The 14,493-nt window shown below is 45.9% G+C and overlaps 2 protein-coding genes across 2 annotated transcripts in view; both read left to right on the plus strand.

Annotated features, from left to right (window-relative positions):
- LOC146258127 (forkhead box protein P2-like) overlaps window positions 1-4,633 on the plus strand; it is a gene marked incomplete at its 3' end in the record, with an annotated part of 8,200 nt that extends 3,567 nt beyond the window's left edge. Inside the window, 10 exon segments of the mRNA XM_084671709.1 lie at window positions 594-675; window positions 797-884; window positions 1,404-1,484; window positions 2,619-2,751; window positions 2,754-2,834; window positions 3,106-3,182; window positions 3,289-3,390; window positions 3,540-3,661; window positions 4,419-4,485; window positions 4,577-4,633. Coding sequence (XP_084527835.1) covers window positions 594-675; window positions 797-884; window positions 1,404-1,484; window positions 2,619-2,751; window positions 2,754-2,834; window positions 3,106-3,182; window positions 3,289-3,390; window positions 3,540-3,661; window positions 4,419-4,485; window positions 4,577-4,633 — 890 coding nt within the window.
- Window positions 4,634-8,173: 3,540 nt separating this feature from the next.
- On the plus strand, window positions 8,174-12,539 carry LOC146258128 (uncharacterized). Its single transcript, XM_084671710.1, has 4 exons — window positions 8,174-8,225; window positions 8,486-8,596; window positions 8,979-9,230; window positions 12,171-12,539. Exons 1-4 carry the CDS (start codon window positions 8,174-8,176, stop codon window positions 12,440-12,442), a joined length of 687 nt encoding a protein of 228 aa, XP_084527836.1. The 3' UTR covers window positions 12,443-12,539.
- Window positions 12,540-14,493: the final 1,954 nt, after the last annotated feature.

Below are 14,493 nucleotides of genomic sequence, written 5' to 3' on the forward strand. Positions count from 1 at the left end.
ATGCGTCACCCAACTTTATGGACACACACACATGCTTTTTGAGAATGGCATTGTGTTCTACTCTGCACATCACTGACAGGTGAAAGTAGAGGAACTAGCCCGGACTGTACCAACTCTACCACCACCCCACCGTCTACCCCCTCCACAACCTCAGTGAACTTGGCCCAGGAGAAATCTCAACCCCCCCGCAGAACTGAATGGTACTCCCGCTGTTGTTCAGTCAAGAACAGAGTCGATCATATCTGCGTGCACGCAACAAAGACCTGTCAATGTCAGGCACCAGAGATGCGTGTTCACCATTGTAGCAAGGCTTCACTTGAATCCCCATGGGACAAACACATCCCATTTTGTTTGTTTGTTTACCTTTTTAACAGGCAAAGTAAAATGTTTTCTAAAAAGCCGTAGATATGTTGAACAGATACGAAATCAAAAGCCAGGTTTTCATTAACATTTTTTTGTGTTGGCCTTCCGCCCTATGTTTTAAGAAAACATAACAGCATGTCGTTTTTGATGCTGTAGAGTGTTGATTAAATGTTTTCATACAAGCCGCCCTTCCCGTTCTTCCTCCAGCTTCCCTGATGTGGATCACTCAGCCACACAGCGGCTCTACAGTCACGGCGTGTGTAACTGGCCTGGCTGTGACAGCGTGTGTGAAAACATCGGCCAGTTCGTCAGGTACAGTACGTTTCCCAAGACTCTTCAGCATTTGGTTTGATAATCATTATTTCCCAAGAATACATGTATTGCAAAATGTATAGATTTAACCCCAAAATGTAAAGTGTGTATGTGTGTTTAGACACGTGGGTAATGAGCACACCCTGGATGCGCGCAGCACTGCCCAGTGCAGGGTCCAGATGCAGGTGGTTCAGCAGCTGGATCTCCAGGTGAAAAATCACCTCCTACTCTGTCATGATTGTTTCATAACGAGCTAGTCAAATTCCCCAAGCTCTTAAAACAAGTATGCCTAAATATTCGTCCTCACTATCAACCGTCTCCACCTGGTTTCATCTTCATCAAAAGGTGTCTGGACAACTCAATGACGCGCCTGAACTGTCTTGCTGTCTCTTGAATTCTCTTCTTTATCTCCTCTCCCCCCTCCTCGTCCTCCTCCCCTCCCCTCCCCTCCTCCTCGTCCTCCTCCCCTCCCCCCCTCCTGCCCTCCCCCCCTCCTCGTCCTCCTCCCCTCCTCGTCCTCCTCCCCTCCCCCCCTCCTCGTCCTCCTCCCCTCCCCCCCCCTCGTCCTCCTCCCCTCCCCCCTCCTGCCCTCCCCCCTCCTCGTCCTCCTCCCCTCCCCCCCTCCTCCCCCCCCTCCCCCCTCCACTCCTCCCCTCGCCCCCTCCTCGTCCTCCTCCCGTCCCCCCCTCCCCCCCTCCTCGTCCTCCTCCCCTCCTGCCCTCCATCAGCTTTCTAAAGAGAGAGAGCGTCTCCAAGCAATGATGGCTCACCTGCATCTGCCACCAGAGCCTCAGACACCATCCTCATGTGTGAGTTTTTCTTTCACACACACACACACACACACACACACACACACACACACACACACACACACACACACACACACACACACACAGTCTCTCTATCTATCTGGGCCTTGGTGACCTGTGCAACTGTTTTGTGTCAAACTGAGAATCAATGAAGCAATGGAATTTTATAAAGTGTATGATTTTGAAGAAATTAATTCCATGCTATGACGAAACTCTGTCCCACACCCATCTGTTGTCACAGTGCAGCATGTCTGAGGATGATAATAACACGTCTTTCTGCAAGTTCATCTTCTCTGTCCTGCAGCATTGGTTCAGTGTCCTGTGATGGACAGAGAGTTGGTCAGTAATTGATATTTAGTTCCATGACCTAGAGAGTGATGATGACCTAGAGAGTCATGATGACCTAGAGAGTCATGACCTAGAGAGTCATGACCTAGAGAGTGATGATGACCTAGAGAGTCATGATGACCTAGAGAGTCATGACCTAGAGAGTCATGATGACCTAGAGAGTCATGACCTAGAGAGTCATTTACAACACACGGTTTGGAGGAGGGAAACATGACTTCAGGGTTCCAGACTAAGGCTTTTCTTGGAGGAATGTTTCAAGAGGATTCCTGAGCTCACAAATAAAATATCTTCAATGCGGGCTCCTTGTATTTCTATACATGATTTCACACGTAGATTTTTGGGATGATTTATCAAACTGTCATTTCCTGAACCAAAAACGTTTGATCCATGAAGACGTTCTTCTCTCTGTGTTCATCACTCCATGGCTCTCTGTCTTCATACAACACAGCTGTTGACACCAGATGGTACCGTTTTAAAACAGCAGTCAGGATAACAGAGAAAACGACTCCTTAGCTAATCCATCTAATACTGCACCATAATCACAATTTATACAATACAATTTCACAGTTAAATTAGTAATGATTGGCTCTCTTCTCTTTGGGATATTAGAAGAATCACAGCTAAGGAAGCCTGTCTAATCGCATCTGTTACAGGCTATTTAAAAGCTCATTCTTCCTCTATCTCATTTCTATCCTTCTCTGCCCCCACTCCACCCTCCCCACCCCACTCCACCCACCCCACCCCACCCCCCTCCCCTCTTGTCTCTCTGTTCCTCTCTGGCATCAGCTGAACTCAGTGTCCAGCGTCAGTATGCTGAAGAGTCAGCGGTCCCTCTCGTCTCCAGAGCTGCCCCAGGAGTCCCATCCGCCCGCGGCGGCCCCAGTCAGCCCCCTGTCTCTGGGGTCTGGAGGACCTTACCCCCCTACCCCGCCACCACCCCCAGCGCAGAGGCCCTGAGGCGCCACTCCGAGCCGCAGCCGTCCCCCCTGACCCCGTCCTCCGGTACCAGTCATCCTTACCAACACTCACTCACTGCACAACAGAACACCTTAGAACCCCACTCTCTCTGTGAGTGAGAAAAGAGAATCTGAACTTTTTATTATAATCTGGGTGAGAGGATACTGGCTCCACAAGAGGATTTGTATGGTGACGACCATATAAATCTTGTACGTTTTTTTAAACATAAAGAAATTACAATAAAAAGACATGTAGAATGTTTAAATAAAATTAAACGTTCTTGTGTAACTGTCTGATGATGCCATTTCTTTCCTAGACACTGGACAAACTTTCGAGTTGTACGAGAACGCAGATATCCGACCTCCTTATACCTACGCGACTCTGATAAGACAGGTACGCACTCACCACGGTGTTTAATCACCTCCCTAAATCGTAAACTGTGGACACTCGAAGGTGCCTCTCCTCTTCAGTTTTGATCTGAGTAGTTTGTGTCCTCCAGGCCATAGTTGAGTCACCAGACCTGCAACTCACTCTCAGTGAGGTCTACAGCTGGTTCACCAGAACATTCGCCTATTTCAGACGAAACGCAGCAACCTGGAAGGTACTGCTAAACACTTTGGGAATTTAAGGATTGTAATATATATATATATATATATATATATATATAAAAGGCACACAATGTTGTTAAATTAAAACGACTTATGAAGGGATGATGAATCAGGCTCGCTCTGTCACCCGTCACACTCCCAGAATGCCGTGCGGCACAACCTGAGTCTGCACAAGTGCTTTGTGCGCGTGGATAACGTGAAGGGGGCCGTATGGATGGTGGACGAGGAGGAGTACCTGAGGAGGCGGTCTCAGAAGATCTCAGGGTGAGACGCTACACTGTCCCTGTCCAGGACCACCGTCCGGTCTGCTCACAACACAGGACTGCAGGGGTCCCCAACCCTGTCCTCAAGGACCCCCTGCCCGGCATGTTCTAGATGTTTCCCTGCTCCAGCACACCTGATTCTCATGAATGGGTCGTTATCCAGCTCTGTGGAAGCCGGGTAATGACCATTCATTTGAATCAGGTGTGCTGGAGCAGGGTAACATCTGCAGGACAGTGGCCCTCGAGGACCAGGATTGGACAACCTTGTTCTAGATGTTTCCCTGCTCCAACACACCTGATTCTCATGAATGGCCGTTACCAGGCTTCTGCAGAGCTGGATAACGATTCATTAGAATCAGCTGTGGGAGCAGGGAAGCATCTAAAACATGCAGGAGGGGGGGTTCCTGAGGACCACGGTTGAGAAGCACTGCTGTTCACAGTAGATTTCCCTACTGTCATGGCGTCCTTAGATTAGGAAATCTAAGTTATCATGTTGATTGCATACAAAGCATTAGTTTGATTGAAGTCTGTCATGTGGACGTGACTGCAGTGTCTGCTGCAGATTTGTGTCAGGATAGAAATGATTCTCAGTCAGACTGAATTAGGATCGTGGTCGTTGTGATAGACCTTGCCTCTGGCTATGTCAGTCATCGAGTTTGAGAACTCATACCAGATATTGATTGTTTGAGTATTTCAAATTTATGAGGGCCAAAATTACATTTTCAGTTGCCGTTGCTTTTTGTTCTATTCCATCAAAGCTCACCGGTGGTGAAGCACCTGGCCTTCAGCCTGCCATATGGGACCACCATCACAGCCAGAGCGCAGGTGAGCTGATCCCCTCCTCGTCACGGCAACCTGCTAGCTGTGGACGGGGCTGACGTGACACTGTCTGTCCCTGTCTCTCTCGTCCTCTCAGACTGCCCTGGCCCAGGCTGCTGCTGCGGGGACGAGGAGGGGAGACCCAGGGACGGGGAGGGGAGACCCAGGGACGAGGAGGGGAGACCCAGGGACGGGGAGGGGAGACCCAGGGACGAGGAAGGGAGACCCAGGGACAAGGAGGGGAGACCCAGGGACGAGGAGGGGAGACCCAGGGACGAGGAGGGGAGACCCAGGGACGGGGAGGGGAGACCCAGGCTGTATCAGCAGCAGCTGCCAGGAGCCCCAGGACTCTGATCCCCCCAGCAGACGTGGTTCCCCTAAACACACCCAGAGGTGAAGGTTAACTACTGTTCAATAACGTGAAAAACATCTACAATTTTAAACTGTAATTGAATTTGATTGGTCTGTATCATGTCACTCACAAGTTTTCCTCTGGTGGGATGGGTGTTGAAACTCAGAGAATGTAACTGTAGATCAAGATCACAGGTTCAAATCCCCCCGTATGTCTCTTGGATGAAAACATTAAATGAATACATTATAATTATCTTAACAAGCAGCCTTTGGAATTCCTGACAGGCCAATCATGGAAGACCAAGAATGTCTGATGTCAATGGTGACAACAACCAATCACAGTCCAGAGCCACAGCAGGATGCAGAGCTAGAGGGGCAGTTATCAGACCTGGACTGACCCTATGTGACCTGCAAGGTGCATAGCCTCTCCCAATGGCTTCAGACATACACGTCTTCAGACAATAAATGGTGTCAACGATTGATTCCAGCGTTCAGAATACGGTGCTGTAATGAAAACAGTTCTCTGGAGATTTCTGTTCCTGTTTTCCACTCACAGCAGTGTGTGTACAGTGTTATGGGGGTGTGGTTGTGTGGTAGCATTTACACGTAGTGATGTTTCTTCCCTCAAACGGTTGACGATATGTAATTGTTGTCAGTGATTCTGTTTCTTTGTATTGTCTGTGCATCACCAAACTAAAAAATGCAAAGAGAATGTTGTTTTTTTCACAAATGTTTCAATGTATTCACAAAACATGTGAATGTTCTACATTTATGGCTGGAATAGACCCAAACTGTAACATTTTTAAGCATGTTTTAAACACTCTCTACCTCCTAACACAAAACACTACATAGTGTATGTCCTATATACCCAAATGTTTAATTAGTGTAATAAATACAGGCTGATTGTTTCAAATTGTGTTTGTTTTGTTTAAGTACTATTACATATTACTGTGAACATTTCTAATAAAGACCAAAAACACAAATCAAACTAAATAGTATAAGAACTGACAGGTTACAATGTGGCTTGTAATTTTATTGTTATTATTATATCTAACTTTAAAAACAACCAGAGTGTAATAAAACATCCATGCATGTCTGTGAACACCGCACCCTGTTCCCAGGGAAGAGAATCTCCAAATGAGGTAAAGAACAAAGAACCCATCTCTCTGTTTCCTGTTTTAACTCTGCGTTTCAGGCTCATGTCAGTGACTGCCTGTGGTGATAAAGAGTCTTAGTTCGGTTTACTGTTGGTTTACTGTTGGTTTACTGTTGTTTCAGGGTATGTTTTGATACTTTGTCAGCCCATTAGGAGGCCTTTTCTGCTAACCTCTCTCTGATGTGTTTGTAGACTGAGGGTTAGCATGGAGGGAGACAACTGCAAACTGTTTTCCTGTGGGAGGGGCTGTGCCCCCTCTCTGAAGTGCCAAGTCCTCGTTGTGAGACGAGCGAGTCGACAATGTTTTTCTGCACATCTCTCTGACAGAAGTTAGTCAACAACCAAAAAGGGTTTCAACTCAAAACCGTTATCATGGCACTGTTGTTTTTCAATTTGTTTTATTTTTGAGTATTTACAAATACTGGACTGGCTATCACTACTTCCATGAGTCCATATCAGTTATTTATAAAAGTGTAAACATTGTCACATTAATAGTTAAACACGTAAGGGCCACACTGAATTTGATCACAGTAAAACGTGTGATTAAAATGAAAGGAGATTTGATAAAGAATCTGTTATATTACGCTTGAGGTGTTGAGTGCAACGGTGGAAATGAAACTAATAAGTGTCCTGTTTTTGCTGGTTATGTTCAAAGGACCAGCATCCCTCCTTCATCAAACCAGCTGTGAACCAGTAAATGAAAACACATTAAGACCACCAACCCTAGACAACAGTCATCACAACTACTAACTTACTAGTATTATAAATAACTAATAATATAATAATAAATCCTCCATCTGCTTCTGCCTGATTCCTGGTCTAGTTGTACATTTCATCTGACATCCAGCTAAGTGAATCTGAGCGGCATAACTATGCTTGTCGGACGATTTAGTTGTTTCAAAACCAAAGTGTCGACACAGCTTTCCGACATCGTAACTGTGGGAATGCCTGACGACGGAACAGGAACGGCTCCACATTTGCGAGCTGTGAAGTGGCTGACAAGCATCGTTAGTGAGGTGAACACTGGCCTTCAGTGAAGTGGCTGACAAGCATCGTTAGTGAGGTGAACACTGGCCTTCCTTTGAGGTTTGTTTTCCTAGCAGCACCGAGGCCCCTTGCTTCAGAAGATGTGACCATTTACCCATCCATCCTGTGTACCATCTTTAGACACTGATGCCAATCAGGATTCTAATGATGAAAACATGTGTTTTGTCTCTAACTATTGCTGGTCTCTAGTCGTTTTTATGATAATAGGAAACAGTTTATCAACAGGAAATAGGGACACTCTAGAACATGTCTCAAATAAGTGCCATTTCCTCTGAATTCAAGATGAACAAGGGGGATGGAACGCTGTTACGCTACTTAAACACATTTACGTGTGCTAAGACCTGTCAGGCGATCTGGACAGGAGATGGCAGAGGGTTTTACAGGGTGTGTGTGTGTAAGTGTGTGTGTGTCAGTGTGTGTGTCACCACTTCTTTGTGTGTGTGTCTGCTCATCTAACAAGTGCGTGTGGCATGTGCCTCCATTGTGTTAGAAGCGCAATGCATAACAGAGGAGTTTCTTGCCTTCCCATCCTCCCCACGTCCTGATCGTCTGTCCTGGTCGTCTGTCCTGATCGTCTGTCCTGGTCGTCTGTCCTGGTCGTCTGTCCTCATCGTCTGTCCTGGTCGTCTGTCCTGGTTGTCTGTCCTGGTCGTCTGTCCTGGTCGCCTGTCCTGACCGCCTGTCCTGGTCGTCTGTCCTGGTTGTCTGTCCTGGTCGTCTGTCCTGATCGTCTGTCCTGGTCGTCTGTCCTGGTCGTCTGTCCTGGTCGTCTGTCCTGGTCGTCTGTCCTGGCCCGTCCGTGCGGCTGGAGGGAGGGCGGGGGAATCAGATGCTCTTTGGTGATTTCCAAGTGTCTTTAAGACAACAGAAGACAGATTGATACACACACACACACACACACACACATACACACACTGGCCTGAGTCAGAGGGCTGGAGTGGGTCAAAGTGTTTTTCTGTGAAGAGGAGTGCTGACTTGTTGTGAGGAAGGTACATCTTCATGAGGATGTTGCTGGGGCAGAGATTTCTCCTCAGTCTAGTGGTTATGAATTGACAGCATTGGGCACCAGTCCGGTCAGAGCCGTGTGGGTGTGGACTGAGGAGCTATGTGGATAAAACTAACCAAAGACAAGGTAAACCCATGGACAGAACACTGGACAATCTTCATGCGGAGCAAAATCCAGCACAACCAGGCAAGATTATGATATCAGAGTCTTGTATAGTTCTTTTGTTTTGTTATTCAGTATTTATATATAATGTTACACTGTCAGCAGAATATGGTCAAAAATGGTCCTTTCTATGTTGTATCGACTGCAGCACACTTTTTTGTCACCTCTTTATAATGTTCAAATATAATTTTGTTACTTTACACTCAATATGACTCGAAAGGTTGTTTTGGCATAAACAATATATCTATATATAAATGCCACATTTCATTTTTCCATAAATATAGTTTCATCCATTCTTACTGAAGGAGAAACATCTGGTGTTCCTGTTCAGAAGGGAATCCCTGCCCAAGGTCACATGACCAGGGAAAATACCACCAGCACTGACCTCATCACAAGTATGCATGTTGTGAATCACCATCTGTACATGACTCAGTCACATTCACAAAGTGCTATAGAAAGGCCAATTAGATGTTTTAACATATGCATGAAATTATAAATATCCTGGCGTATGTGTAATATCTTAATAGGATATTATTGAGTCATCATATTGTATTATATTATTGATAAGCAACAGCCTTTCTTCATTGCGCTTGAGTCTAGGATGAGTCTCACCATTGTGTTTAACTGAGTCAGGGTTAGGAATGTAAGATCCTTTCACACCTTCCAAAATTATAGAAACATCCTGCTGACACAGCAGCTAAGCAGATACAGTCAGAACAACAACACAACCAAACCTCCATACTCTTAACAAAGTGACCTTCTCCTCTTCCTCTCAAGCACAGCCCCAGCCCTCCACAGCTCCACCTCCGGCCCAGGCGCCCTGCCCCCGGCCCCAGGGGGTCCTCCCTGGTCCTGGGGCACAGCAGGGTGGCCGTGCTCCCTCAACCCCCAGAACAGACACCAGCCTGGGCATGGGCCGTGGCCTGCCCCCCCTGGGCCGGGGCTCCAGCCTCTCGGTCCTCTGCACACTGAGGAGCCAGAGCAGAGAGGGCCTGGCCGGCACACGGATGCCTGACGCCAAACAAGACGGTAATTCACTTTACAAACTGTCAAACTAAACACAGTAAAACATGATAGTAATGGAAGCTGTGTGTGTAGTTTCAAATAACATTCCAGGGCTTTCCGTATCTCACAAACAGCATCATGTAGTTGTCTACATGAAAAAAATAGATTATTTTGATAGTTACAAGCGTGTTGTGTGTGTGCATGGTGTTTTTACAGTAATAATAGTCATGGTTACGTAGAACTGGCCTGGAAACCAGCACTGAACACATTCTGTCCATCCTGAGTTTGATATCCATTTACATCAGCGTTGTCTGTGAGGAAGATGGCCCTGCGGCTTGGCAGATAAAAGACGAACCTTTCTCCCAGGAGACCGCTGCCACCTTCCTTTCATGCACTTACTTTAGTAAACAGGATGAAACACTCCAATTTGCATAAACCTGCTCCATATCTGGTCCCGGTAAAAAAGATAAAAACAATTAGCGCAACTACACAACAATGATTGGGCCAATAAAGATGCAGCGTTACGCATAACAAGGGTTCATTTTATACAATTTTGCAGAAACTTAATTTCTATATCTGAGCAATTATCATCTGACAGGTGTATTTGCTTAGTGGCTCATTACAAGTGGCCTTTTCACCTTCCCCTTGATACTCCCAGAGGAGGAAAGCGCTGTGATTAGGTAAACACTATCGCACGCTAGCACTGAAACAGCTCTTTTAAGATAAGGATGGCACACACAGGAAATAAGACTCCAGATGAAGGGAGGTTAACGTAGATGTTTGTCCTGGTTCTGGAAGCTGCTTGTCAGTGCTTGGTACGGTACTAACTTGCTTGGTTCTGTTGTTGTTTTCAACTTATATTTATTTCCAGTCCCTTCAGCTTTTGTGTTAGATAACTGTACAGCAGCCAGACTCTCAATGAACGTTAAAAGAAGAACACACATTTTTGTTTTTCTATCCTAGTAGGCAGTGCATAAGTGCCCTAGGCAAGGTTTACCCTATACCTAGGGCAGCAAAATTGCCCCACAAGGTCAAGGTTATCAGGTTTCACTGTAGGCCTACTCGTGAGGACATTTGGTCCCCACAAGGATAGTTAAACAAAACCAACACACATACACACACACACACAGGGGTGGTTCTACACGGGGGCCTACAGGGGCCAGTGCCCCTGAAAAAATGTCCCTGGTCCCCCCTGTGGCCCCCTTGAGCTGACTGAATTTAAAAAAAGAAGCTTTTAAAAACGTTTTTTCTTTTTTTTTTTTTTACATTTTTCTTCTTCTAGTAGTAATGTAATTTAATGTTTGAATATCATTTGTTTCCTTTTTTTAATGTGCCCCTCTGATTTAACACTGCCCCCCCCGGCCCCCCCAGTAAAATGTGTCTAGAACCGCCACTGCACACACACACAAAGAAAGGTTGCTGCCAGAGGCATAGCCATCTTATATGGTTTTTCGATGGCTGTGGTTGCTGCTACTGAAACGACAACATACCATAACATCCAGTCCTTTCTCTCTCTCTCTCTCTCTCTCTCTCTCTCTCTCAGTTCAGTTCAAAGGGCATTATTGGCATGAAAACAACGATTGTTCATATTGCCAAAGCAACGGTAGAATTACATAAATATTCATCAGTGTCAATCATGGCCTTACATACACTTATATTTCATATACTTACATACAGATAGATACACACAGCAGTTTAACATATACAACTTGTGTACAACTTGTATCCCTGTTATTATTATTCAAGTTGGTATATTATAATGTTGCCAAATAATGTGTACATACACCCACACGTATATTTACACACGTATATACACATACACATAGATACGCACATATACCAGGTTATATAATGATAATAATAATAGTAATAATCAAATAATAGTTTTTTAATTTTGAAAAATTACAGTAAAATTTAAACCAAATATGAAAACAAAAATGAAAACATGTTATGTTTGCCACATTATACATTGTTCTCATTGTGGCTGTCTCTGAGGCCATGACAGGCTGATACATACTTTGCTGCTAAAATACAGCAGGTAGGTTTTTCTCCCAATAAATAAACGAGTCTCTCTCTATTTGTGAGCACAGCCTCTCCTCCCTGTGTGCAAACAGAGCACAGCCTCTCCTCCCTGTGGGCAGACAGAGCACAGCCTCTCCTCCCTGTGTGCAAACAGAGCACAGCCTCTCCTCCCTGTGAGCAGACAGAGCACAGCCTCTCCTCCCTGTGTGCAAACAGAGCACAGCCTCTCCTCCCTGTGTGCAGACAGAGCACAGCCTCTCCTCCCTGTGTGCAGACAGAGCATAGCCTCTCCTCCCTGTGTGCAAACAGAGCACAGCCTCTCCTCCCTGTGTGCAAACAGAGCACAGCCTCTCCTCCCTGTGTGCAAACAGAGCACAGCCTCTCCTCCCTGTGTGCAGACAGAGCACAGCCTCTCCTCCCTGTGGGCAGACAGAACACAGCCTCTCCTCCCTGTGGGCAGACAGAGCACAGCCTCTCCTCCCTGTGGGCAGACAGAGCACAGCCTCTCCTCCCTGTGGGCAGACAGAGCACAGCCTCTCCTCTCTGGGCAGCCGTGTCTGCCTGTCTCTATGGCCAGGCTGTGCTCACTGTGTCTGTATTTAGTTCATGTCTTCCTTATTTTGGGTTCAGGCACAGTGATCAGGTATTCTGCCAATGTGCACTGTCTTTTCAGATTCAAATAGCACTCTAATTTATTTTGCTTCAGTGTATCTTCTTTCCAATAAACAATGTATTTTTCTTTTTGCTGTTTTGCTATTTGTTTGGGTTAATGCTGTCTTGAGGCTCTGTGGGGTTTGGTGAGCAGAGCCTCTGGACTAGCTGGACCATCTGGCTTCATGTTTTGGCATACCTCTCTCTCTCTCTCCTTTCTCTCTCTCCTCTCTCTCTCTCTCTCTCTCTCCCTCTCCCTCCATACCGGTGACTTGTGCCCGGTGTTGGAAGGCTGCTGCCTGCCCCTGGTGATGGCCTGCCTGTCCTGCCAGTGCTCCGTGGTGGTCCTGGGCCTGCTGGAGGCCTGCTCCTCCTGCCTCCACTCCCTCTGCTCCTCCTGCTGCCGCGGCTGCGCCCGCTGCTGCGCCGCCCTCCAGGAGGCGCCCGTGGAGGAGCTGCACTGCCACGCGCACTGCCACTCCGTCCTTTTCGAGTCCTGCTGCGAGCCTACGGAGTGTCTGGAGTTCTGTCTGGAGTGTTCGGAGATCTGCCACCACAGCTAGCAGTTTGGAGCATGGAGAGAGAGAGATATGTTAGGGTACGTGCTGGTTGAGGGGGTATATCATGTGTCCAGATCGCGTCCCCGGGGGGGCTGGGTGTAGAAGCCACCTCCCTGAAATGAGTCCCTGCAGGTTGGGATGTCTGTTTTAGCTGTCTCTCTCATTAGTAACAAACTGAAGAACAGTCCCCGATACAGGACATGCTGTATTCTCTCTTCACAGCCATTTGTTCAAGATTTGTATTCTCTGTTGATAAAGAGGATCCTACCAAGATGATGCCGTTGTGTGTTTTCGGTAGGTAACACGGAATAGCCTACTGCTATTGACCCATTCAAAGACACATCTAGTTGGACTCATTGTGTCAATTAAAGCAGTGAACAACAATCAATCTGCCATCTGTGAACACCAAACACTCATACAAGTATTTGCTTTCTGATCAGAAATACATCAATAGCTGAAATATGTTTAATTCAACTGCTGTGATTTGACATGATGGAACTTTGGGGCACGTTAACAATTAACAGCACTAATCATTTTGACCCGCGTGACCCATTTATTTGGAGGGTCTTCCTTAAATCTGCTTAAGTTCAGTTAGTTTTCCGCATGCAAGTCTCCAGCTTTGACTTACTCCTTTAAAATCCTTTACAGCTAAGGAAGGAGGCGACGCTGAAGTTGTCATCTCTGTTTCGAATTCCTTTTCATACGTGTCAGATAAAGCACTAGCAACATGAAAGAATGCCAGTCGTATACTCGCAAGGCTGACAAGAAGAGGGAATAAATGTTAGGTTTATCCCCTGTGTGATTTTTGCGAGATAAATTCAAAAGCATCAAGGGTGCTTTTGAAACAAGCAATGTCTTGAAGATCGATGTCGGCTTCTTTAAGCCTCGTTTCAAACAATGACAGGGAAGAAGCGAAATAAACAGCCCAAAATACAACAAAGACCACTAAAGACAACACTGTCAATGTGTCTGTTTGCCATGAGACTCATTTAAGGCACGTTGTACAGTGGAAATCAAATCAAAGCAGCCGCTTTACCCACAAATCTCCTTGATTCGGTCGGCGACAAACAGTGCTGGCATTTTATTTTGAGCTCAGTGACCACAAACAAGCAAATAAATTACTCGTTTGTTTTCCATGTCCACTTCAATTTATCAATTTTCTTATGGTTCCAATCTGGCCTAATGCCTTCCTCCATCAGGATGTAATGAACTGCAGCAGGTAAATTCGTCGGCCTATTCAGTCTGTGGGCACACAGCAATCAGGGTGGGTTTGGCCAGGCTAACTGGACAGACAAGAAAGGGCAGGGGGGGGTCATTCAATCTGCCAATCTGCCAGTAGCAACTCACCCTTTTGTAATGACAGCACGTCATCGCCAATGATTTCCTGTCATGTTCAGGACAAGTAAACATGATATATTATTGAACCACGGGGCCTCCATCCCTATCTGAGGATGTCAAATATAAGTGTTGTGGTAAAGCTCTTTGACATTCACTGCATGTTTTCATGAGTCCAGGTTTCGCCCAAGTGCATTATTAATTGAAAAATGACATGAATGTGTTGACGCACAATTATAGACCATGTAAATTGTCCGTAAGTTCCGGTAAAAATTGTTTCTACCAACTATCGCTGTGTTGTTTCTTAGCCAGTTGGGGAAAGCTGAGTTTTTCACACGTGATTGGCTGAACAGGCAAGCAACTGGAGTAGTAATCTGCAAACATTACAGGATGACCCCCTGTCGAATGATTTGTTTAATGTGTGCGTTGCTTTTCAAAACAAACCTTTCAACACGTCTTTATTCCAACTGTCTTCCCGTATCCCTGCCTGTCTTACAGCTCGGTGATGATGTTTGTAACCCCTTCAATCAAAACAGGATTTATGTATAGTGTATTAAGTTGCATAAAAAAAGAACATTTGAATAAAAGACATAATAGGCAGTCTGTCAATGTGCCCATCTATGTACAGGAAACAAAAATAAATGCCAGATGTTGGAACATTTGAATATCCGACGTTGTTGCCTGACAAAGATAGATCAAAGGAAGGGAAGCCACGCGCA

The sequence above is a fragment of the Hypomesus nipponensis genome, chromosome 14 (assembly GCF_054491055.1).
Source record: "Hypomesus nipponensis isolate SF chromosome 14, ASM5449105v1, whole genome shotgun sequence".
NCBI lineage: Eukaryota > Metazoa > Chordata > Actinopteri > Osmeriformes > Osmeridae > Hypomesus > Hypomesus nipponensis.